General features: G+C 33.1%; 2 protein-coding genes across 3 annotated transcripts in view; one reads left to right on the forward strand and one right to left on the reverse strand.

Moving 5' to 3' along the window:
* Positions 1-7,994: 7,994 nt before the first annotated feature.
* LOC143064596 (uncharacterized) lies at positions 7,995-21,355 on the reverse strand. The gene is made up of 3 exons (XM_076237521.1): positions 21,247-21,355; positions 18,520-18,633; positions 7,995-16,212 (listed from the first exon to the last, which is right to left on the reverse strand). Exon 3 carries the CDS (start codon positions 16,204-16,206, stop codon positions 11,314-11,316), a length of 4,893 nt encoding a protein of 1,630 aa, XP_076093636.1. The 5' UTR covers positions 16,207-16,212; positions 18,520-18,633; positions 21,247-21,355; the 3' UTR covers positions 7,995-11,313.
* A 160-nt stretch (positions 21,356-21,515) lies between these two features.
* The window catches only part of LOC143064602 (uncharacterized), a 42,202-nt gene continuing 37,729 nt past the window's right edge, over positions 21,516-25,988 (forward strand). Inside the window, exon 1 of one of the 2 annotated variants that reach the window (XM_076237536.1) lies at positions 21,516-21,632. The gene's annotated coding sequence lies outside the window, so the exon portion shown is untranslated. The remainder of the gene's footprint in view (positions 21,633-25,988) is intronic. The other variant, XM_076237543.1, reaches the window with a different exon arrangement.

Below are 25,988 nucleotides of genomic sequence, written 5' to 3' on the forward strand. Positions count from 1 at the left end.
AATCTCATTTCAGGCAATACGTTACTCTTTGGATTTTTATTGTATTATTCAAAAAAAATGTACATTCGGTGAATTATTCTTTAAGATATTACTAGTAAAAAGATAAATATATTCCAAATTTGATACACATTCATTTAAAAGACCTTCAAATGTTCGTATTAGAAGTAGAACTTACTCTTAGTTCTTCGTGGTATTGCAAAACTAATGAGTTTTAAACAAGTAATTGTATCTAATGGAAAAGGGGGAATTGAAAATTTGTTTTGAAAATTATGTAAAGGACATTCTCCTTCCCTAATCGAGCCAGTTATGGCTGGTCACAAATGTACAACTGTCAGATCATTCATTAGAGATGGCATAGTTTGATATTAGTATTGATTCACTGATAAAGTCTTTGCATCTGACATAAACACATTTATTCTAAAAACAGTTATTAGCAGGGTTCATGGTATGTTCTCTTCATATGTTTTATGGTGGTACGATACTAAACCCCTAATGACAGGAACTGTGATTGATTTTCATATGATGAAGACATAATCTTTCAATCGGTTTAATCAAAGTCTGGAACTGGCATGTCAGTAACTGTAAGTACAGTCCCTTGTAAATTTATACATCCTTGTCATTTTGTTTAGTTTCTTTTGCTACCTTTCTGACATCGGACTCGGACGTCTTTTTAACTGAGTTTTACTGTTCGTATTGGTGTTAGTTTGGAATCATTGGCCTTTGTTAGTCTTCTTCTTTTTCTTTTTTTTTTAAATTTTAGTTCATTCATACCACATCTTCCTCTATCTATATATGTTTTTGGAGTTTATGTGACATCCATTTTTATTGAACTAGTATACATTTTTTTAGGGCCAGCACACCTCAAGGCGTGATCATTTTCTCGCTGTGTTGAAGACACAATTGGTAGCCTTCGGCTGTTTCTGCTCCTTTTTGGTTTGATTGTTGTCACTTTTACACACTCCTCATATCCATTCTCAATATTTTAATTGTAGATTTAAAAATGTACGTGACATTATCTTTCCATAGATTTCATTAAAATCCCATCTTGTCCTGGATTATAAGCATTTAAGCGACTACGAATTTCTTTAATTTTTGCGGAATACAGAGTTGAATCAGGAGGGGGAATTGACATCGAAAGAGCTATATAGACTATACAACTAAAAATGGTTTGACAGTTTTTTACCATTGGAGGTATGAAATGATTGTTAATAAAGTAAACAAAAATGATGAGGGATATAAGATTATGTTTTTCTAGAGGAACTGTATGGTATTTTTTGGGGAAACACATAAAGAAATATGCCATCGTGTCCTATCATTATTGTAGACCCTATAATAAAACGGTAAAAACAAATATAGAACAATTCAAACTAGAAATCAATTTTGTTTGTACAAATAAATAAACAAAGCAAAGTACTTGTGAGCGCTGAGGTTAAAGATGACTTTAATTTTAAAGCGGGAACTTCAAGATAATATAGCTATGGTTTAGCATTGGAGGCAACATTTTGAACTGGAGGATAATTGACTAATTGTCGTACATGAAGGTTGAAATTCAACGATGAACTAAGGAAGATAACTCCAGTTTTAATATACTGAATAAAAAAAGTTCGGTAAAATTTATAGCATGAAATTGAGAATGGAAATGGGGAATGTGTCAAAGCGACAACAACCCGACCATAGAGCAGACAACAGCCGAAGGCCACCAATGGGTCTTCAATGTAGCGAGGAACTCCCGTACCCGGATGCGTCCTTCTGTTGGTCCCTAAACAAATAATTATGTATACTAGTTCAGTGATAATGGACGTTATACGAAACTCCGAATTATACACAAGAAACTAAAATTAAAAATCATACAAGATTAACAAAGGCCAGAGGCTCATGAATTGGGACAGGCCCAAAATTGCGGCGGGGTTAAACATGTTTTTGAAATCTCAAACCTCCCCTATACCTCTAGCCAATGTAGAAAAAACAAACGCACAACAATACGCGCAGTAAAACACAGTTTAAGAAAAGTCCGAGTCCGATGTCAGAATATGAAACAAAAGAAAATAAACAAAATGACAAAAATACATAATTAACAACAGACTACTAGCAGTTACTGACATGCCAGCTCTAGACCTCAATTCTGATTGAAAGATAATGTCTTCATCATATGAACATAAGGCACAATCCCTCCTGTTAGGGGTTTAGTATTATACCTTCATAAAATATATGTGAAGAACATAACCCGTGTAATGCCAATAACTGGTTTTAGAATTAATGTGTTTAATTCCGATGCAAAGACCCTATAAGTGAATCAATATTAAAGCCAAAATATGCAATCTTTAATGACCTGACAACAGAATCGTAACTATATTCCTTCTTAATAAGTCTGTTTAACGGTTTGGTTAGCTTTTGAGGGAATTCTGACATTTTTGTGCGTTGTAAAAGATTGGGTGTGAAATACCTTAACGTATAAGATGTCTGCATGTTGAGTTATATTTACGAATGATTTCCTTACACATGTTATACCGATGATAAAATATAGTAAATGTTTTGACTAGTTTGTGATATTGAAAACCCTGATGTCATAATTTTTCAGTAAAACATAAATTTCTGTCGCTAAAATCTAATACGTTGTTACATACACGAGCGAATAGTACAAGTTGGGATATATAAACACCATAAGATGGTGACAAGGGAACGTCACCATCTAAAAATGGACAAATAACGTTAGGAAATGAAAAATCATCTCTTTTATTATAATTTTTTGTTTCCCCGTTAATGATATGATATCAATATTCAGGAAAGGACAGTGGTCATTGTTAGTATATGCTTTATTTAAAGTAAGTTCAACAGGATAAATTTCTTTAGTATACATACTGAAGTCGTCATTATTGAGAGCCAATATATCATCCACATATCTAAAAGTATTGTTAAATTTTTGTACCAAATGTTGTTTCGATGGGCCTTGCTGATTTTTGTCATAAATTGTAACTCATAACAATACAAAAACAGGTCCGGAATAAGTGGTGCACAGTTAGTCCCCATTAGAACTCCAATGACGTGATGATATACGGAATCTCCAAAGCATGCTTATATTCATGCTATTGGTGATTTTGAATCTTTTCAAACTTTAGTTTTTCTTCCCCATATACCACTTTGCCTCATTTTCCTTTTAAGAAAATAATTCACACACCTAACCACATGGGCATTTAAACAGTTTGATTGCGATTATATATGTTCAAACTTGTTTTTAGGTCATTAAGTAACAACAAACAATAAAACTATGTCAATTGGACCTGGTTTGATTTTTACTAGATGACATTTCAACAGACCAACCAAAACAACATCTAATGCAAATATAAAATAATACTTTTAGACATTTCGATGATGTATTGGTTCTCAATAATGGCGACTTCAGTATGTACACTAAAGATGTTGATCCAGTTGGACTAACCAGGAACATATATATTAACTTTACTATTCCCAGGACTAACTTTAAATACAGCTAATACTAACAATGAACCCTGCCCTTTCCTGGATCTTGATATATAAATCATTAACAAGAAACTTAATACCAGTATGATAAAAGTGAGAGATGATTTTTCACATTTCCTATTGTCAATTATTCATTTTTAGATTGTGACGTTCTCTTGTCACCATCTAATGGTGTTTATATATCTCATTTTATTCAATTCACCCGTGTATGTAACAAAGTATCAGAATTTAACGAAAGAAATATATGTATTACTAAAAAAATATTACCGGCAGCAGGGTTTTGGATATCTCAAACTTGTCAAAACATTTACCAAATTTTATCATCGGTACAAGGACATCATTCGTAAATATAAAACAACATACAGACTTCTTGTACGTTCAAGTATTTCACCTCCAATCTTTTATGGTTCAAAGCACAAAAATACCGGCATTCACCACTTAAGGATGTACTGGTGAGGTTACGTGAAAATTAGTAAATCAAGAATTTAAAATTGATACTTTAAGCTGGTAGAGCATTCTTTAATGATAAAAATAGGCTAAAAATATTGATAAGTCATGGACCTCCTTTTCGAGATATTTGAGATTTAAAATATGGCGGGAAAAGGCTGACTCGGACTTTTACCTTATGTTTGCATTGGTATTATTTGGGTCCCAAAAGAAAAGAAAGACAAGAGTGCACACGCTGAAATGTCTCGCCTTCTTTACTAATCATTGATATTATGTTGATAGACCTAAATATAAAGCTTTATTACAACTGTCACATTAACTCAACATTAACCAAAGAAAACGAAACATTGATCAATGAACCATAAAATGAGGTCAAGGTCAGATGAACCATGCCAGGCAGAAATGTACAGCTAACAATTCTTCAATACAACAAATATAGTTGACTTATTGCTTATAAATTAAGAAAAACAGACCAAAACACAAACACTTAACACTTAGCAATGGACCGTGAAAATGAGGTCAAGGTCAAATAAAACCTGCGTAACAGACATATAAATCATAAAATATTTCCATACACCAAATATAGTTGACTAATGCATAGAGTATTAGAAAAATAGACCAAAACTCAAAAACTTAACTTTGACCACTGAACCATGAAAATGAGGTCAAGGTCAGATGACACCTGCCAGTTGGACATGTACACCTTACAGTCCTTTTTTTCAAGTAGTCACTGAACCATGAAAATGAGGTCAAGGACTTTGGACATGTGACTGACGGAAAGTTCGTAACATGAGGCATCTATATACAAAGTATGAAGCATCCAGGTCTTCTACCTTCTAAAATATAAAGCTTTTAAGAAGTTAGCTAACGCCACCGCCGCCGCCGTAGCCGCCGTAGCCGCCACCGGATCACTGTCCCTATGTCGAGCTTTCTGCAACAAAAGTTGCAGGCTCGACAAAAATTAAGAATCTTCTAAAATTTGGGTAAATGACCTTTCATGAGCTATTTAGTCTAATATGAAAATAATAAATGGGTGTTATCGGGCAAAATAGTTTACCTTGTTTTGTATGGAAAAACACCAAGGAGTCCGAAAATTTGACACAAATTCCAAAACCTCACCTAAGTACATCCTTAACCTAACTCAACCTTTAAACAGACTTATTAAGAACAGGTGTAGTTTCGATACTGTTTTCAAGTCATTAAAGATGACATTTCTGCTTTAAAATTGATTCACTTAAAGGGTCTTTGCATTGGAAATAAACATATTCTAAAACCCAGTTGTTGGCATGATGCAGGTTGTGTTCTCATATATTTTATTATGGTATGATACAAAACCCCTAATGGGAAGAATTGTTCTTGATATTCATATGATGAAGACAATATCTTTTAATCAGTTTATTTGAAGCCTGAAGCTGGCATGTCAGTAACTGCTAGTAGTTCTATGTTAATTCATGTATCATTGTCTTTTGCTTAGTTTCTTTTGTTTCCTATTCCGACATCAGACTCGGACTTATTTCTAAATTGAGTTTTACTGTGCCTATTGTTATGTGAAGACCCATTGGTGGCCTTCGGCTATTGTCTGCTATATGGTAGGATTGTTGTCTCTTTGACATATTCCCCGTTTCCATATGTCTTTCATGCTTAATCTTAGTACTATGTAAGTTTATAATGTAAATGTATGTATTAACTGGTTATGGGAGTTCAAAGAGCGTATGTTATTGTTTCGTGACATGCCTGCTTTAAATGAAGCTTTTGATTTGAATTGACTTAACCCCCAAAACAATAAAAACAAAGACAAATAAGATAGACAGCAATTAACGACAACCACTGAATTACAGGATCCTGATTAAGGACAGGCACACACAAGATGTGACAGGGTGATAATGTCTGTTCTCAACGCTCGCCAGCCTAGGAAGCTGGAGTAACAGCACACACAAGATGTGACAGGGTGATAATGTTTGTTCTCAACGCTCGCCAGTCTGGGAAGCTAGAGTAACAGCACACACAAGATGTGACAGGGTGATAATGTTTGTTCTCAACGCTCCCCAGCCTGGGAAGCTTGAGTAACAGCACACACAAGATGTGACAGGGTGATAATGTTTGTTCTCAAAGCTCCCCAGCCTGGGAAGCTTGAGTAACAGCACACACAAGATGTGACAGGGTGATAATGTTTGTTCTCAACGCTCGCAAGCCTGGGAAGCTGGAGTAACAGCACACACAAGATGTGACAGGGTGATTATGTTTTTTCTCAAAGCTCCCCAGCCTGGGAAGCTTGAGTAACAGCACACACAAGATGTGACAGGGTGATAATGTTTGTTCTCAACGCTCGCCAGCTTGGGTAACAGCACACACAAGATGTGACAGGGTGATAATGTTTGTTCTCAACGCTCGCCAGCCTGGGAAGCTGGAGTAACAGCACAATATAAATAATCAGTTTAAAAGGGATGAATTAATCAGATCCACCTAAAGCACAAAATCAACTAACAAAAAGTTAAATCAATACATGTATATGAGTAATTGCAGTTACTGAAAGGCAATTCAAAATCAATTGTAAACAATACAGAAAAATGTTTCCCAGACTGCAATCAGCATCCAAAGACTAGAAATTCATCAGTAATTGTCTTATTTCATGCGTTATACTTTTATATCTTGCATAAACTGTGTGTTGTTAATTGCAGTTCTATGATAGACTGAGTTATTTCTTCATAAATTTTTAAGACTTTGGCTATTTAGATTTTTGTCACAATGTAAATACTTTTTGCGTTAATATTAATTTACTTATAGGGTCTTTGCATCAGAACTAAACACCATTTATTTAAAAACCAGTTGTTGGCATGACACGGGTTATGTTCTTCTCATATATGTTATGATAATATGATACTAAACCCCTAACGGGAAGGATTGTGCCTGATATTCATGATGACATAATCTTTCAATCAGTTTAATTGATGTCTGCCAGGAGCTGGCATGTCAATCAACTGCTAGTAGTCTGTTGTTATTTATGTATTATTGTCATTTTGTTTATTTTCTTTTGTTACATCTTCTGACATCAGACTCTGTCTTCTCTTGAACTGAATTTTAATGTGCGTATTGTTATGCTTTTACTTTTCTACATTAGCTAGAGGTATAGGTGGAGGATTGAGATCTCATAAACATGTTTAACCCCCAAGTCAGGAGCCTCTGGCCTTTGTTAGTCTTGTATTATTTTTGATTTTAGTTTCTTGTGTACAATTTGGAGTTTAGTATGACTTCCATTATCACTGAACTAGTATTTATATTTGTTTAGGGGCCAGCTGAAGGATGCATCCGGGTGTAGGAATTTCTCGCTGCATTGAAGACCTGTTGGTGACCTTCTGCTGTTGTCTGTTCTATGGTCGGGTTGTTGTCTCTTTGACACATTCCCCATTTCCATTCTTAATTTTATTGGTTGAAAACTGTATGTCAGCCTCTAGGTGTTTTCAAATTTTTTGTTGTGTGATTGCTGTCTCATTGATATTTATCCAACAATTTCCATTGTTAATAGTATCATCAAGTGTTATTTACCAAAAATTATTTATAGCCATGACAATCAGTTAAACTTGAAGTAGGAGCTAAGAAAATAATTAGGACCAAGTTATAATTATTTTCTGTTTAATAAAATAGAAACAAGAATGCAAAAAATTGTCTTGCCTGGTTTTTTTTTCTGTTAATGAGCTTATGAAAGTTAGTATGAGATTACTCTGACGTCCAACGGCTGTTTTGCCAGACAAGCTGTGGCCGTGGTCCCACGGCCCCAGTTTGTCTGGCAAAACAGCCGTTGGACGTCAGAGTAATCTGGACTAGATGAAAGTCTATAGTAACCTATGGAAATAGGATCAAGATCAAATGTACCGTATCAGATTGAAATATACAACTACCAATCATTATAAACCAAATACAGCTGAGTGAGTTGAGCCACTTCTAGTATCTTACAAATTAATCTAAAAAGATCATCAGAAACATGTATACATGAAATAAATCAATCCAAGTCTTCCTCAAACATAAGACTTAAAGATTTAGTTAGTCCATGCTAGATGATATTACAAAACCAATGACATATGGGAAAGATTTATTTTCAAAAAAGATGTATCAGCTTTCATATTAAGCACTATAGAAATTCTCTTCGACTTTATAAGCATGAATTCAATAAATAATAACAAATATTGTAACAAGTATATTACAATTACAACAAAACAATAAGTCAATAGATATGTGTCAAATCAATGTAAATACAAAAATTACTATTTATAATTTAACACAAATTATAATCTAAATAATGGAAGACTAATTCTTAAAGACTTCTTCTTACATTTGTAATTTTCTTCCTCTGATCAGTCAATTGATGTCAAAGAAAAATATATTATATTTATTTACAATTGATATATTAATACTAGAACAATAGTGTCAATGAAAAACATATTCAACCTTGTGTTAATCTATAGACAAAATTTTAAAATGCCAAAGTCTGTGGTCCATAGCTGAACCATTATATAATTCACACTATATGTAACTTGCATGGAATATCTTATGCCAAAATCTTCTAACAATTGAAATCTGACTGGCTCAATTTTACCTTCTATGATAAAATATGAAACTGCTTTATATCAAACAAAGGTTTTCTGATAATGTGTCTGGTTCATTTTTTTTGAAATTTTTATACTTATGTCAAAGGGTCAAAATATTTTGAAAATTAAAATAGCCGAATTAATTTTAGTCAAGGTGTTGAGTACCACCTTAATGATGCATGAATATGATTTATTTCCCTTTGATTGGATATGTATTACTGTATTCTGTGCAAAACCAAATTAATTTGTGTATTGTCTGTAAGATTACCATATTTTTTTCCAATTTTTCATTTCCAGGAATGCAAGATTCTTCTACCTAAATTTTACATACATGTACTCTGTAATTTTGTTTCAATTAGGGAAACAAACATTGAAAAAGAAGCCACATCATAGAACCAAAAAAAAAATACAAACACAATTATTTTAATATTTCCTAGATCATATTTATCAATGTTTATTTTTTTCCCCTATCATATACATGTACTATAGGTTTCTTGAAACCTTCATCATGTTCATAAAAATAATACAAAATACTAATAATAAAATTCATTATGAATCAATTGAATCTGTACAAATATAAACCAATACATCTGATATAGTTTTATGACAAATAATATATATATATCAATTAATGTGATGTGTCTTTGAATTAAAACATAACTATTTTGGCTCCTAAGCAATCCAGTCACATTAAGTTTTATTCAGTGATTAAGTTCATTTGCTGTACAATCTGATTGTTTTCATTGATAACTAAAATGCCCTTTTTTTTCCATGTGACAAGATAAGCACCATGTATGAAAATAAAAAATAATATTGAATAAAAAATGTAGGGACAGCAATTTTAAGAGTATGCAAACTGTTGTAAAATGCTTGACTTGCATGAATAATGTGAGAAATGGTTTAACATGCCATATCAAAAACACAGTGACTAAATCATTATTTAAATCAATCCAATATTATAAATGCATTTAAAAGTACAGAGGAAAATGATGAGGAATTTGTACAAATTATTTTGAAGATATAAAACAAACTTTCCTTTTTTGGGGATTTAAAAGAGGAACAAAATGTACAGAAGAGAATAGAAATATATAGGTGCATATAAATAAACATTCATAGGAAAATAATGTTAGGTACAATACACATCTAGATGTAATTCTTACTACATTAATTAGCTTAATTCATACTAATGCACTTTTCAAATGTGGATAAAATTAAGAGAATCAACTCATGAAATATCATTTAACATGGATATTTCTTTATTCCATAGCAAAAAATTGAGAATGGAAATGGAGAATGTGTCATGTATTATCATGATTATATTGAAATAATTCTTGAAATTTAGTTTTATAACATGTATAATGTTTTAAAAAAAAAAAGATAAACAATCAAATTAATGAACATTCATGTGACATTCAAACACAAAATTAAATGTAATATAAGCTGTCAACACATATATGTCTAGCTTGTCTTCCAACATCCAGAAAAACATTGAAAAAGACAATCAAATGGACAATCAAATCTGATTATAATCTAACCTATCTATTAAGAGTTATTTCTCTTCCTTTTCATGAATTGTTTTTTTTCTTTTACAAAGAGCAAAATGTGTTTTTCAGAAAAGCCAACCAGTAGGACCATCAAATCTGATTATAATCTAACCTATCTATTAAGAGTTATTTCTCTTCCTTTTCATGTATTGCTATTTGTATTTAACAGAGAAAAATGTGTTAATCAAATAAGTGGGAATCACCTTTAATCAAAATATTTTATGTTTTCTCATAAATATGTAAACTTGGGACTTGTAAAAAACTCTTTTAAAATATTATCATGATATAACTGTATCTTTAGAAAAGCAGTTTATCTGGCACTGCAAATATCAATTAATACTATAGACATGATATATCTTTCTCTGAATATTATAATAGTTTGAAATAATAAACTGTTTCAATAGGAAAATAGAATAAATATCTAGTGAATGTGTGTTGATGTAGTAAGCCAATCTATAGCAGAAAGTATAATAACTTGTTATCAAATTTGTGTAACCTGGTAACACATGCTTACTTAAATCATTTAACAAAAAACACAAATTTGCAAAAATCAAGTTGAAAAAGTAAATATCTATAACTGTCTAACATTTCTGTTCATAATCATGGTACCTTAATTCATAATATGTTAAAAAAAAATTATACCAAGTCTTATATAATACACTAAATATTATATATATGAAATATGGGGAACACTGAATGGTATAAGAAATATGGGGAACACTAAATGTTTTAAGAAATATGGCTCTAAAACAAAAGAAAATTTAGTACAATATTTTTTATTTTAAATCTTACCCTTTGCCTTTTAGAAACACATAATTAGAAGTAACAGAAAACTACCTTCTTCTATGAACAAGAAGAGCAGAAGACAAGACAGAACAAAAATTTTAAAAAAGGTATAAAAAAAAAGGAATACATGATTTTTGCTCTGACCAGAATTTTTGCAAAGCTTGAAAAAAAGTTGACTTACAAAATCCTTAGCATAAATTAAGATTAAAATTTATAGATTGAAAAATACTACGCCATACTTCATTTTGATTATCTTTACCATCATGACCATTGTTAATTACTCATGTATCACACTCAGTCAATTTGTACAATAAAAATAAGGAAAACAATATAACAAAATATTGTACACAGTACAAAACTATAATTAATGCCATTATAAATAATATTTGTATTACATTGTGCTACACATGGTATACTATATTTTTTTTAAGATATATAAGGGTCAAAAGTGCATTTGCCTGACAACACGATGATATTTAATTACTATCACTACTTTCAAATATATTAGCAAAGTTGTTAGACAAATCCCTTTCAGAATGTAATATATCAACCCTAAATTTAACTGTCTTACTACTACTACTGTCATCAGAACCATTGGTGAAATCATTTTCTCTATCAGATTCAGATGAAAATTCAGTCAAATTTGAACCAATCAAATTTTCTGTGTCATTTGTGGTATCTTGAAGATCATCAGTGATTGTTAATTGATCATCATTATCCCTATTGTTTTGTCCATTTTCCTCCCTCTTATCATTATCTGATCTTTGCTCACTATCATGACTATCAGCAGAAGGTAATTGGTTATTTAACTCAGGGGAGATAACTGTTGACCCTTGTGTTATACTGTCTGACACATAACTTCCTGAGATTGCTTCAAAAGGAAACAGCGGAATAGAAAATGGTTTTGACATTGAAGAATCATAATTCATTTCAATATTTTCAACAGGGTCTGTTTCCATAGTAACAGATGTCGGGCTCCTTACACCTCTATTACAGCCATTTTCATACATAAACTTGTATAAGTTATCTTTTGAATTCATGGAAGCATTATTAGCATGTAATGAATCTATCTCAAATTCATCTATACTATTCAAATTTCCGTTTATATTACTAACTAAATTGTCCATCTGATATTCTGAATTATGCACACACAAAGAATTACTTTGGGGGAAATTATCATTGTTAAATTCTAGTGAGTGAGGTAAAGAGTCTATATTACTACCTGATGAATCATCTTTTGATTGGTTAGATGGCGACAATTTACTTTCCTCCTCAGTTTCTATACAATCGTCGAGATTACTAGAATTTCCACATTTTGCTTCAGATAATATATTGTGAAAGGTTAGTCTATTGTCCTTCTCAATTCCTTGTAGTACTGATAAGGAAAACTCTGTCATACCTTCAAGTTTCTTATCTAGAGATGACGGGACTTCTGAAACCTGTGTTGACATTTCACAATCCAAGTCTGAAGTTGAAAGTTCATTTTCTTCATCCCTTTTTTCTCCTTCCAATTTCTCCTTTATATAATCCATCTTTTCTTGAGTGTTTAAAGTCGATTGATTTTCCTTCCTTTTAAAAGCATCTTCCAGCCATTCAGAGGTAGACGTCATGTCCACATCATTAATTACGTTTCCACTACAGGCATATTTTTCAGACTGAGAATTACACTCATCATTTGGCCTTATTTTGTTAGTATCACTTTCACAATTGTCTTGATCCGTATCACGTTCACAGCCGTCTTGGGCCGTATCACGTTCACAGCCGTCTTGGGCCGTATCACGTTCACAGCCGTCTTGATCCGTATCACGTTCACAATTGTCTTGATCCGTATCACGTTCACAGCCGTCTTGATCCGTATCACGTTCACAGCCGTCTTGGGCCGTATCACGTTCACAGCCGTCTTGATCCGTATCATGTTCACAGCAGTCTTGATCCGTATCATGTTCACAGCCGTCTTGGTCCGTATCCATTTCATATGCTGTTTCATCATCACTTAAATCTTCCTCTGTCATGTCTGTTGAATCATTCAATAATAATATATTTTGGGTTGAAGTTACATTTTGGCTATTAACTAGACCTGTCCTTGCACATACATTTTCTAGATCTGCACTGGTTGAATCCTCGGAATCTGATAGGCATATTTTTTCAGAAGAAAACACAGGCAATGCTGAAGTTGTGGAAGTTTCCTTGTGATCATCTAGATCAATAAATAGAGGCTTTTTCTGAGTACAGTTATCAGCATGTAAATCATTGATAAAAGAACTGCAATTCCTGGATGAGTAACCCGACAAAAAATCACTATTTGAGTATATTGGCTGTCTATGACCAGCATAAATGTTGCTTGGGAATGAGTAAATTGATGGTATTGAATATGGAAAGATTGGTTGAAGTGTTGACTGTGACGAATGTAAACTAGAACTTGGTGCCGTGAATCCTAGCCAATTTTCGGAAGATGGTGTTGATGAATTACTAATAATCCACGGTAAAGAACTATTTGCTGCCATGGTAACAGATAGGGAAGTGTTTGATGGATTATTGTTAACAATCTCGGAAGTATCACTCACAGTATTGTCCTGTAGTAGGGATTTCACATTGGTATCAGCTCTTCTACCTGTTGATTGCAGATTCAAATCGTCATCATGAATTTGTTTTGTAATATCTATACACAGAGGATTTTCTAAATCATTTTTGTGAGTGTTCATTGAGTCACTTTTAGTCACAATTAGTTCACAATCATCACTTTCAGATTCAGAAATATCCAACAGAGGTCCATTAATAGAAGTCAAATCAACCTGATTCAGTACTGGCCGTAAGCTACTTTCAGTCCCTTCCTGAATAACAAAGTTCTCACTTGTATCTTGACAAGACTTAGTGTCAGTGTTATCCTGATTGTCATTTTCTTGATTTTTTCTTGTATTTGTATTACAAGCAGTTGAAGCAAATATGTTATCCTGAAACAGCTCACTGAATACATTCGAAAATCCCCTACTTTCAGTTTCACAAACTTTTTTCTTTTTACATGTAAAACATATATCAAAACTGTCTAGAAGTTCTGGTATGTACAGAAGTCCACATTTCAAACAACGTCTACTGTTTTCTAAACTTAAAATACTGTCATCTATGTGATATGGAGCAGATTCTCTTGTAAGATTTGTTGTGCTATTGGATTCTGTTTCTGGTTCATCAAGTCTACTTTTCTGTAAGTCATTTTTATCACTAGTCTGTGAAAGAAATGGAACAAACAAATTATTAGGTGTAAATGAAGTAACAGTCGATGTTATCATGTGATCTGATGACGTGGGCAGATTTGTTTGTACCTCTGGTTTATTAGAATCTGAGTTTAATTTATCCAAAAGCTTTGGTACTATATCAATTAACTTGCTTGACTTCTTATGTCCAGAAGAATGCTTCTTATAGGGTGATACAGATTGAGAGCTTGAAGTAGAAGTTCGATTACTCAATGCTAAAGCTGAAGGGAATAAGCATTCAGAAGACAATGATCTATTAACACTTTTTTGTATTTCATTATTTCCTGCAGTTGGTAAAACTATAACAGATTTCAATTTTTTGCTAGATTTTGATTTGTGTTTTTGTCCATCATTTTTATGTTTTCTAAGCTTTTTATGATGATATTTTTCAGTATTTATGACTATCTCTGATTTTTTATCCAAATTTGCTTCAGAATTCTTAGTTTTAGAAGTTGACTGTTCATTTTCACCATGTTTGGAGGATGATATTGAACTGCAAGAATCCCTGTGTTTAGAAGAATGCCTATGAGACTTATCTGAAGAGTGGTGCTTCTTCCGTTTTTTGTGTTTATGTCTGTCTTTGGAATTTTCTCGACTGTCCTTTTTATTTTCCTTGTGCTTTTTATGCTCTTTCTTTACTTTTTTCTTCTTATTATAATGTTTATGTTCAAAATCTAAGAAAAGATTTCTTTCAACATCAGAACTATCTGAGGACAACATTATTGGTGACCTATCTTCCCATGGTTTGTCAACTTTGACGAAAACAATGTCACTACCATTACTATCAGCTGACTGAGTAGAATCAGAATCAGAATCTGAAGTAGAGGCTATGTCAATTGGTGAAGATGCTCTATTTCCTTCAACTGGTATACTTTCTGTTGCATTGGGTATTGGCAATTCCAGATCTGCTCCCAAAGACATCCATGATGGTCCTGGCGTTGGGGAATCCCATCCAGACACTGATAATGGAAGCGTCATAGAACTAACAGGTGATTCAGCCTCAAGTATATCTCTAACACTCCTAAACAATGGTGACAAATTTGACACACTGCTGAAAGGATGATTTATCCTTCTGTCAACCTGAGGGGATCTAGGATTGGAATTTTCATCTTCAATATCAATGATTTCATCTAATAAATCATCATCAATGTCGGCAGATGAATCATTGCTATCTGAATCCAATGTCACAGGTCCTGGCTGGTAAACTACTTGAGCATCATAGGCTATCATGTTGTAGGGTGATTTGGCAAAACATGAAAACTCATGCATGAAGTGGCGAGTATGTCTTCCAACATATGGATATACATGTTGGTAAAATTCTTCACTATCAATTGAGTGAGATTTAATAAGTCCCATTATAATTTCTATTACAAGCTGTACATGGTCAGGCTGATTTTGAAGTAGAGAATTCAGTTCTCGATTTAACCAAGGAACCAATCTATGCATTGTTGCAGGGTTTTGTCTGTAAAAATTAGGAGTTGTGTCCCTCACTCTTAGTCTTCTATCAGTAACCTCTTCTGCTTGCATTCCATTAGTGTAGATTCTTCTTCGGAATTCCGATGTTGCTGGCTCTCGATGTCTCCTCCAATGAGATCTTGTGGTAACATTAGATGGCCTGGCAATTGGTTGATTATAATTATGTTCTGGTCCAATCGTAAGTCTACGTTCAAATGTCAAAGTGGTTCTATACCGAAATCGTGTTCCATCTCTCTCCCATCGACTTTTATTAGCCTCTTCTTCAATATTGTAACGATCAAACTTTTCATATGAATTAACATTGTAAATGATATTCTTGAACTTCTGCTTGCAAAGAGGACATTCAGCCTTTACTTTGGACCATTCCTTCAAACAAACAAAGCAGAACATATGAAAACAACTGTCAGTGAATGATTTGTTTTGTAAGTCACCCAAACATATAGAACAATTTTCTGGTGATGTTGGTCGTGATGGTGATCCCCCCTCTTTATCTTGCTGGTTTTCCTGGGAATTGCATGCATCTGAAGATTCATCTATCTTTTTCTGCTTTCCTCTACTTTTCTTTTCATCTTTCTTTGAAGAAGTTCTTTTACGCTTCCTTCTTTCACCATCCTGAGATTTTGCTTTCTTCGACTCTTTCTCCATATTGAACTGAAAAAAAAATCAGTATCAATAGTTCAACACTACTAAAATTTACAAAACTACCATGACCATGATGACTACAGTTAAAATTCTTCTATATGCATTATCTAATTAGCTCATAAAAATAAGAAGATGTGATATGATTGCTTATTAGACAAATACCAAAAAGACCAAATCATGTAAATATATATGTAAACAACTAAAATATATGGTTAAGAGCCTTGAAGTCAAAGAATGTGTGCAAATGGTCATAAAAGCACTTAAATTAAATGTTACAAAATGCATCCAATTGACAAAAGTAATCAAGTAATTTTAAAATGAATAACATTGACTAAAGAATAAATTTCCAATGCAAAGTACCTATGCGAGAATCAACATTAATTCCAAACCAGATGCTCCGCAGGGCGCAGCTTTATACGACCGCAGATGTTGAACCCTGAACGGTTGGGGCAAGTATGGACACAACATTCAAGCTGGATTCAGCTCTAAATTTGGATTGTGATTAAATAGTTGACACAGCATAGGTTTCTGACACAGAATGAATGTGGTCTAATGAAGTTAAAATACTTTTTCTTCCTTTGAGCAATTCACTATGCTGTTGAATATTAATCCTCTCAAAAAAATGTTTGAAGAAATTTTCTTTTTATTTATGAAATCTGAAATGAGAAAAATTTAACCCCCCCCCCCCCCCCCATTTTTTTTTTCACATCCCCCTTTCCCTTTTTCCAAAACTGATCTCAATTCAAATTTCTAATGGAGTTTGCAACAATAAATACTCATTTAAATACATCATAAAATATTAAAATGTAACAAAAGGTGCTTGTTATCACTGAATGGTAAAGATTGTTTTAATTTATCAGTTGGTAGTAAAAGTGAATATACATTGTATATTGTATAAAACAATGATTTAAGTTGATTCAACTACTATTCTGGACAAAGAAAGATAACTCCAATCAATTGAAAATTTCTTGCTATTGCACAATATTGTGCAATTAGATATTTCTAGTTATTGCGCAAATACTGTGCAATTGAAAATATTTGCTATTGCACAATACTGTGCAATTGAAGATTTCTTGCTATTGCGCAATACTGTGCAATTGAAAATTTCTTGCTATTGCACAATACTGTGCAATTGAAGATTTCTTGCTATTGCTGAATACTGTGCAATTGAAAATTTCTTGCTATTGCACAATACTTAATATAATAATTTTGGATCCTGATTTGAACCAACTTGAAAACTGGGCCCATAATCAAAAATCTAAGTACATGTTTAGATTCAGCATATCAAAAAAGCTCAAGAATTCAATTTTTGTTAAAATCAAACTTAGTTTAATTTTGGACCCTTTGGACTTTAATGTAGACCAATTTGAAGACGGGACTAAAAATTAAGAATCTACATACACAGTAAGATTTGGCATATCAAAGAACCCCAATTATTCAATTTTTGATGAAATCAAACAAAGTTTAATTTGGACCAACTTGAAAACTGGGCCAATAATCAAAAATCTAAGTACATTTTTAGATTCAGCATATCAAAGAACCCCAAGGATTCAATTTTTGTCAAAATCAAACTAAGTTTAATTTTGGACCCTTTGGACCTTAATGTAGACCAATTTGAAAACGGGACCAAAAATTAGGAATCTACATACACAGTTAGATTCGGCATATCAAAGAACCCCAATTATTCAATTTTTGATGAAATCAAACTAAGTTCAATTTTGGACCCTTTGGGCCCCTTATTCCTAAACTGTTGGGACCAAAACTCCCAAAATCAAACCCAACCTTCCTTAAGTGGTCATAAACCTTGTGTTTAAATTTCATAGATTTCTATTTACTTAAACTAAAGTTATGGTGCGAAAACCAAGAATAATGCTTACTTGGGCCCCTTTTTGGCCCCTAATTCCTAAACTGTTCAGACCTCAACTCCTAAAATCAATACCAACCTTCCTTTTGTGGTCATAAAACTTGTGTTTAAATTTCATTGATTTCTATTTACTTAAACTAAAGTTATTGTGCGAAAACCAAGAATAATGCTTATTTGGGCCCTTTTTTGGCCCCTAATTCCTAAACTGTTAGAACCAAAACTCCCAAAATCAATCCAAACCTTCCTTTTGTGGTCATAAACCTTGTGTCAATATTTCATAGATTTCTATTTGCTTAAAGTGTTATAGGATTACTTCCCTTTAGTAGTAGATATTTAGTGTGATTTTATAAAAAGATTCAGGCTCTCCTGTTACACTAGCTAGTTATACAGCAACAAAAAGTCGGTAAAATGAAATATCATAACACATTATTAATGTTGCCAAGAACACTTACTTTGTACCATGCAAATAATGAAAACTTCACAGTTTAAATCAACTCTTCATATTATCCTACAAATCTTCACTAGACCATAAAAGGTTCATGGTCTCCTACATCAGTCGGTTTGATCTGTTGAATACAAAGAAAAGTATAAAAGTAAATTATGGTTTACATGGTTTAGATGACAGAAAATTCTAATGTACTCACAGGCTGTTAAGGTGCCTATTTTTTCCCCAACTCTGTCTGATTATCATGATTTTTAATTATAATACATTTCATTCATTTCATTATCACTGAACTAGTATATATTTGTTTAGGGGCCAGCTGAAAGACGCCTCCGGGTGCGAGAATTTCTCGTTGCATCGAAGACCTGTTGGTGACCTTCTGCTGTTGTCTGCTCTATGGTCGGGTTGTTGTCTCTTTCGCACATTCCCCATTTCCATTCTCAATTTTAATTTAATATTATTTAATTTTCAATATATTTTTGTACTCTTGCGATCAAGGATTTATATATAAATATCCTTGGTGCGATGTTTATACTTTCACATGTGAGGTTGTAATATGATTTCATTACCTTCCATTTCTGGTTTTATGTTCACCCCCAATTTCCATATCCAGCTAAATACTAGTCAATTGTGAAGGAAATTGATTTTAACATTTGTCAACATGTTGAAAGTGGTTGAATCGGTGTTTTCATTTTCAGAGTTCAGATATTTTGTGATAGTAATTTCATTTTAATTGGATTCTTACTATACAAATCCTTGAAAAAAATTAAAATAGCCTTACAAGAAGACATAATTATTTGGACTTGACCTTTCATAGCTTGCTGATCAGAGTGAGTCAACACTCTGTGTTGAAGACCGTACTCTGACCTATAATGGTTAACTTTTACATACTGTGACTTGGATGGAGAGTTGTCTTATTGGTATTCCTACCATTTTGCATACCCACATCTTCTTATATGATATCTATATTTAAACCTTCTTACCACTTTATGGAGTTAAATCAGGGTTTCCGCTGGCGGTCGCCATTTTCGCAATTTGCGAAAAAATAATAATTCTGGCGATAAAAATTCGTCATTTGCGAAAGAATTTGGCGAAAGAAATATATAACGATTTATTTTCCTCCATCTTGTTTATTTACTTTTTTCGAGTTTCTCGGACTTTACCCGATCAGATAATACTCGGAATTTACCTTGACCTCATTAAGATTTGGACAGAAAATCACTAATCAGCTGATTGCATTTATAGCTATAGACAACAAAGGACTAATTAATAAAGGTGTTGATTGAATTGTTTGACAAAATGATATTGTTAAATGGCTTCCGCTAAATGTGACATACAGAATTGTTTTACCACTTTGCGACGCACGTGTTTGGAGCAAACTTTTGACGTCTCCTCTCCCTTTAAAGATAGTTTAAAAAAAGAAAGCTGTTGCTGTGACGAAAAATGTTCAAAATCAGAAATAATATCCGATTTAAAACTATAAATATCCTTTGACTTTAATATAGATAATTGAGTAGGGAGACTACTTTAAAGTCGTTTTAGTGACACACGTGTTTCAGGAATAGTTTTACGTCTCAATCTTTTCATTTACGATGGTCAAGAAAAGAAAACAGTCGTACAACCCCTCGAATGAGAGTAACCCTTCAATGTAATGACTACACATGAAATGAGGGACCAATTTCATGTGATAAAAGCTTTTGTCTTGTTGTACAAACCACTTCTTAGTACAAAAGGGCACATCAGTATTTTTCTTTTAAAGAAACTTTCCCTACAAACTATACTGGTACATGTATTATATAATCAAAACATATCCATTAATTTTGTTCTATTCCAGGAATGTAAAAATTTTTACTCCTTGGATATGGTCAATAAATTTATTTGGCTATTAAACTGTGAGTCTATTAATATTTTAAAACAACTTAGCTATTTCTTATCAAAACACCTGCCTTGAGTAAACATTTATAATATAACACTGGGATACTGTAAGTAATATTTAAAATGTCTAACTTTTTAAAGTATACTGTTTTGTTGTTTTGCTTTATTGTATTTGTAATTGTTTGTAACTATAGATTGTCATGAATGTATATGCACTAAGCCCCTTGAGGGTACCTCTTATGGAAATAAAAGATATTCTATTCTTCTATTCTATTCTATATCTTCTTTATTATTAAAAGTATAGTGGCCCCCTCATTTAAAAATGTTTTAAGTTAAAAAAAAATCTGTTGTTTTAAAGTAAATGTCTAGTGTTTATTCATTAAAATGTTCACTCTAAAGTAAGTTTGAGAGAATAATCATAGACACTATGGGCATAATCATCTTATTTAAGGGAGGGGGAGGGGTGAAAAAAAGTTAATTTTAAACGAAAAATATAATTTTGTTACTTGGCGAAAAAAATAATAAAGTGGCGAAAAATATATTATTTTGGCGAAAGAGGTGGCGAAAAAAATAATTGACCCAGGGGAAACCCTGTAAATAGTTTAATATTTTGGTTAAAGAACATACATATACAAATGTATGTTATGTTGACAATAAGACATCAAGTTGATGTCTTAACATACCTATATGTGACCCCACTTGAAAAACTTCGCCTTATTATCATTTCAACATTTTTTATGTTGTAATTTACCAATGCACAAAACGAAAAGCTTCTTTCCTTTTGACTTACAAATCTGACAATCAAGACATCAGTAGTTTTCTTATCTAGAATATAATCATTCCCTTAAAACGACCAAAATACCTCTTCAAGGACACTTTTTTATCCAGGAAATCTGTTCTTCGTGGTAACATCATAATCCTTTCTGCTATATTTCAGAACAAATTATCTGTGCCATATGTTTTGAGAAAGACACATTCATTGGACAATTAACTAAAATCAACCAATCATAAATGTCGATGTAAAACAACTACATTGTAGAAAATCTGGTAACTTTAGTATTTTGTATAAGGTAGAACAGTAATTAAGAAACAGGAACACTAATAGAGATAACGAATGAATAAATTCTTCGAAGCCTCTCGGGTATTTTCATTTTCAACAATTTATGGCGGGTAACATTGAAAATAACCAAAAACAACCTAGCCCCTGTTCAGGTAGAGAGGAACAGTGGAAATTTGTGTTTGTATTTAGTATGTATATAGGTCAAATGGTAAAATAAAGGGTAGTGAAGTCCTGTATTACGATAAAGCATGTATGCCTACAGTTGAAATCCTATCAGTAAAGGTGTATAAATAATATTTATATTATTAAGGTTCATCCTACCTTACCTCTGTATCTTTAACTCCCTTTGTAGAGGAACCACACGCTAGTATGTATAACTCGTGATCTTTCCTATATTCAGTGATGCCTCCACCAAATATTTTGCAGTGCAGAGATTATTTACACAGTGAACTTCCTACCCACACACAATATTATATTAAAAATCTGTTGTCATATATTTACAATGTTTCTGTACTGGTTAAAAGTCAAGCCACATATTTTAAAATTCATCTCTTTCTTTATCATGTTTATATATGTAGGACTCAAATCTATGGCAAATTCCTAATTAATGGTAAATGCGACGTTACAAACGCCAAACAACTCAAATCTATGGCAGTTTTTTGTTTTCTCCAAATCTATGGCAGATCTGAGGGAGAGAGTAATTTATAACGTCACAATTGAATAACGCCATATTACATCTTCGCCGCCGATCTAACGATGGCGGAACCCATAGATTTGAACACCTTTCAAGATGAGTTTATTTTCCTGACAAAAATTTGCCGGTGGATTAAAGGAAACACGTATAAATCATGCATAAATTAAAAAATGTTTATTATTTTACAGAGGACTTCATTTCATCTTGATGTCTGTATTAAGGTTTATGAATTTATAATTTATGACTTTTTTTGGTTGACCATTATGGAATGTTTATTTCACAAATGTTTAGGCTAGAGGTATAGGGGGAGGGTTGAGATCTCATAAACATGTTTAACCCCACCGCAATTTTGCACCTGTCCAAAGTCAGGAGCCTCTGGCCTTTGTTAGTCTTGTATGATTTTTAATTTTAGTTTCTTGTGTATAATTGGAGTTAAGTATGACGTCCATTATCACTGAAATAGTATACATATTTTTAAGGGGCCAGCTGAAGGACGCCTCCGAGTGCGGGAGTTTTACGCTACATTGAAGACCCATTGGAGGCCTTCGGCTGTTGTCTGATCTATGGTCGGGTAGTTGTCGCTTTGACACATTCCCCATTTCCTTTCTCAATTTTTTGTTCCCGTTGTCGTATATTTCCTCCTTCTTAAGACAAGTCATTGGTCGAAACTGTACTGCATTGTTTTCCATTTGCAAAAAAATTGCCATAGATTTGGAAACAAGAAAAATCTGCCATAGATTAGGAAACTACAAAACTTGCCATATATATATTAAGATTGTTAAAAATCTGCCATAGATTTGGGATGGCATGACGTCACATTTACCATAGATTAGGAATCTGCCATAGATTTGGAACCTACCATAGATTTGAGTCCTACATATACACACTGGTATCACATTGTTCCCCTAACAGTCTGCACCAAAAACTTTTTCAACTACTAGTCCGAAGACCAATATTCTGACATTTTTCTTATTGCTCCAAACAAAATTTTGCAAAAGATCACTAGTCCGAATGAAATTTTACTAGTCTGGGGCATCGGACTAGTAACTGACTGTGCAGACTGGCCTTTTACCGATAGATTTATTCTTTAAAAGTTAATAAGTATCACTCTTTAAAGATATCAGCAGCATTATTCCGTAATTGCGGTAAAAACGGTAAAAAGATAAAAGAATGAATGAGTGCCTCTTCCTTATGAATTAAAAGCTGTATTATAAAGTATTATCTAAAAGTTATATTCATTTCTTCTAAAAGTTCCTTTGTGTTGTATACTTCATGTATTACTTAAAATTCTGTTAGTTATATATATATATAATCTACAATATTTTCACTAAAAGATTGCACACTTTAATAAAATGTTACCACTAGCATAACTAGTATATATGTATATACAAAATGTATGCTAAAATAGGTTCGTTATTTTCGCTTTATAAAGTTGATTAGTGAATGTATACAAATTTTGTGGCAAATATATTGTTTCTTCTTTTTACTGTGGAAGCGGTTATCTTTTTACTTTTTAGAGTCATAATTATTATAATTATCATCCACACACAATCTTATTGCGGGCTATATGTAAGTGATATATATCAAACGTCTAGTTAGGCGTTCTACTTTTGCAACACTGGCTCTTCGGATCAGTTTCATCCTTATACATTTTTATTCGCTTACTTTGTAGAATATATGAACCAGTAAGCAGTTTTAGTTTAACTGGAAGTCTTGCCGTGTCTATGGCTGAGTGGCATTTAATTCTGAATAGAGGATGAATTTTACCTTTTTCCAGGTTTCCCGTTGTGAGATGGTTTAGTCCTTTATATAGTGGCAGCAGTTGCACTATTGATTTGCTCCAGTAATTATGCACTGTTCTCCTGATTTTTGAGGTCCACAAGGATTTTTTGATGGGGTTGTCCAGGTACCATGTAGCTTCTTGCAGATTGTACTTCCTGAGCATATGTTATACAGTGACAAACCAACTAGAACTTTGGTCGTTTTTTTACGATTAGTTGTCGTCTAGCTAGCAATTTTTCCATACTTTCTTCATGCTGATTGCAGATGTTGTTGAAGAGTCGAAGTGCTCGAAAATGTATTTGGGCTTCTATTGGCAATATTCCGGTTAAGATGTTAGTAGTTATATCTGCTACGCAAGTTGGTAATGACAGTATTTGCTTGAGTAGCTTTTTTTGGAAATTTTCGATTAGTGCTAATGAGCTTGTTGTAGGTAGTATTAGCTCCAAACCCTATATATATATATATATTTTGTACAGATGTACCATTGTCTCTACATATAATCCATTATGGCCGTGAAATCCTCCTCCGAGGAGGCTATATGCGCTTCTCCTTGCTTTTTTTATATTTTCCTCCACGTTAGCAGTCATGTTTTCTTTTAGTGACGTGGTTCTAATGATTTCCAAGTGTGTTGCACTACTCACTGATGGCATTTCATGTTGGCCCATGGTAAAGGATGTTGATACAGGACCCTGTTTTCGCTTCTTGTTGGTAATGTTAAGTACTACACTTTTTGTAGGTTGTAATTGGTAGCCTTCCATGTATGCGTAATCACATGCCATGTTTATAAGCAATTGTGTTTGGTCTGGTTCCTTGCTAATTAGTGCGACGTCATCTGCACAAGCAGTACTGTTTACACTTATGTTTCCAATTCTGTATCCTGCATCAATTGTTTCATACATGTTAAGTACAAAAATGTAGCTGGTTAATGTATATTTTGTAGAGATTGGTGCTAAGTATACCTCCTTGTCGCACTCCCTGGTTTACGTCGAATGGCTGAGAGATGTTTCCTTCCCATTTAATAGCACTTTTTGCATTTTCGTGGAGATCTTTGATCAGTCCCCAGTGTCCATCATCGATTCCTGCCAGAAAGACCCTCCTGAGCATATGACTATGGATGACAGTGTCAAAAGCAGCTTTTGCGTCTAAGAGTACCAGTTGGAAAGTTGTGTTGTTGTCGTTGGATTCTCTGTAACTTTCTTCAATTGGCAGCGCCGAGTTCATAGGTGACGATCCTGCAGTGAAACCTCTCTGTCTTTTATTTTGTGTTTCGAGTACTTTGTTGTTCGTACCTAAGCTCTTTGATGACTGTTTCAATTATTTTGCCAATGACTGGTAGCACTGTATAGTTGGTAGCTTGCTGTCTTGTTCCTTTATTTTTAAAAACTGGTGTCAGGAGTCCCATTTTAAGCGATGCTGATACACTTCCGTGCATCATAACAAACGGACAAATATGGCTGTATTTACATGCCAAAAATTACTCTGAGTACAGACTTACCTGTGAAGTTGGAAAAAATTTAATGCCTGGCATCCACTAGATATAATAAACTTAAATGCATTTTGTGTTTCAGGAAGATAAAATCTCTTGGATTTTGATGGGCATTTTTTTTCCTTCATGCAAAAGGTGTGAAAATTAATTAAGTTGTGGTACAACTATGAGATGCTCCCTCAGGAAAAAAAACTGTTTGTAATGTTTAGATTGTCCTTAATTGACATGGACAAGAGGTATATCTTCACAACTATAGGTGAGTTAAAGACTTTATCTGAGTCAGTGAGTGGACAGTATCAAAGTAATTCAGGTGTTTGTTTATTTTTACACCTTCTGCAGAAAGTAAAAAAAAATGCCCATCAAAAACCAAGAAAGATTTTATCTTTCTTAAACACAAAATGCATTTAACTTTTATATATCTAGTGGATGCTAGGCATTAAAACTTTCCAAACAGCACAGGTCAGTCTGTACACAGAGTACATGTACTTTAGTTTTTGAGGTGAAAATACGGCCATATTTGTCCATTTGTTATGATGAACCTTAAAGTCATAAGAAACGAGTGACTGGTGAAAAATAATGTTC

Source organism: Mytilus galloprovincialis, chromosome 1, assembly GCF_965363235.1.
Source record: "Mytilus galloprovincialis chromosome 1, xbMytGall1.hap1.1, whole genome shotgun sequence".
In the NCBI taxonomy this organism is placed as follows: domain Eukaryota; kingdom Metazoa; phylum Mollusca; class Bivalvia; order Mytilida; family Mytilidae; genus Mytilus; species Mytilus galloprovincialis.

Bases quoted from the DNA above. Each gene is read 5' to 3' on its own strand.
- LOC143064596 (XM_076237521.1), bottom strand. From the start codon at position 16,206: ATGGAGAAAGAGTCGAAGAAAGCAAAATCTCAGGATGGTGAAAGAAGG.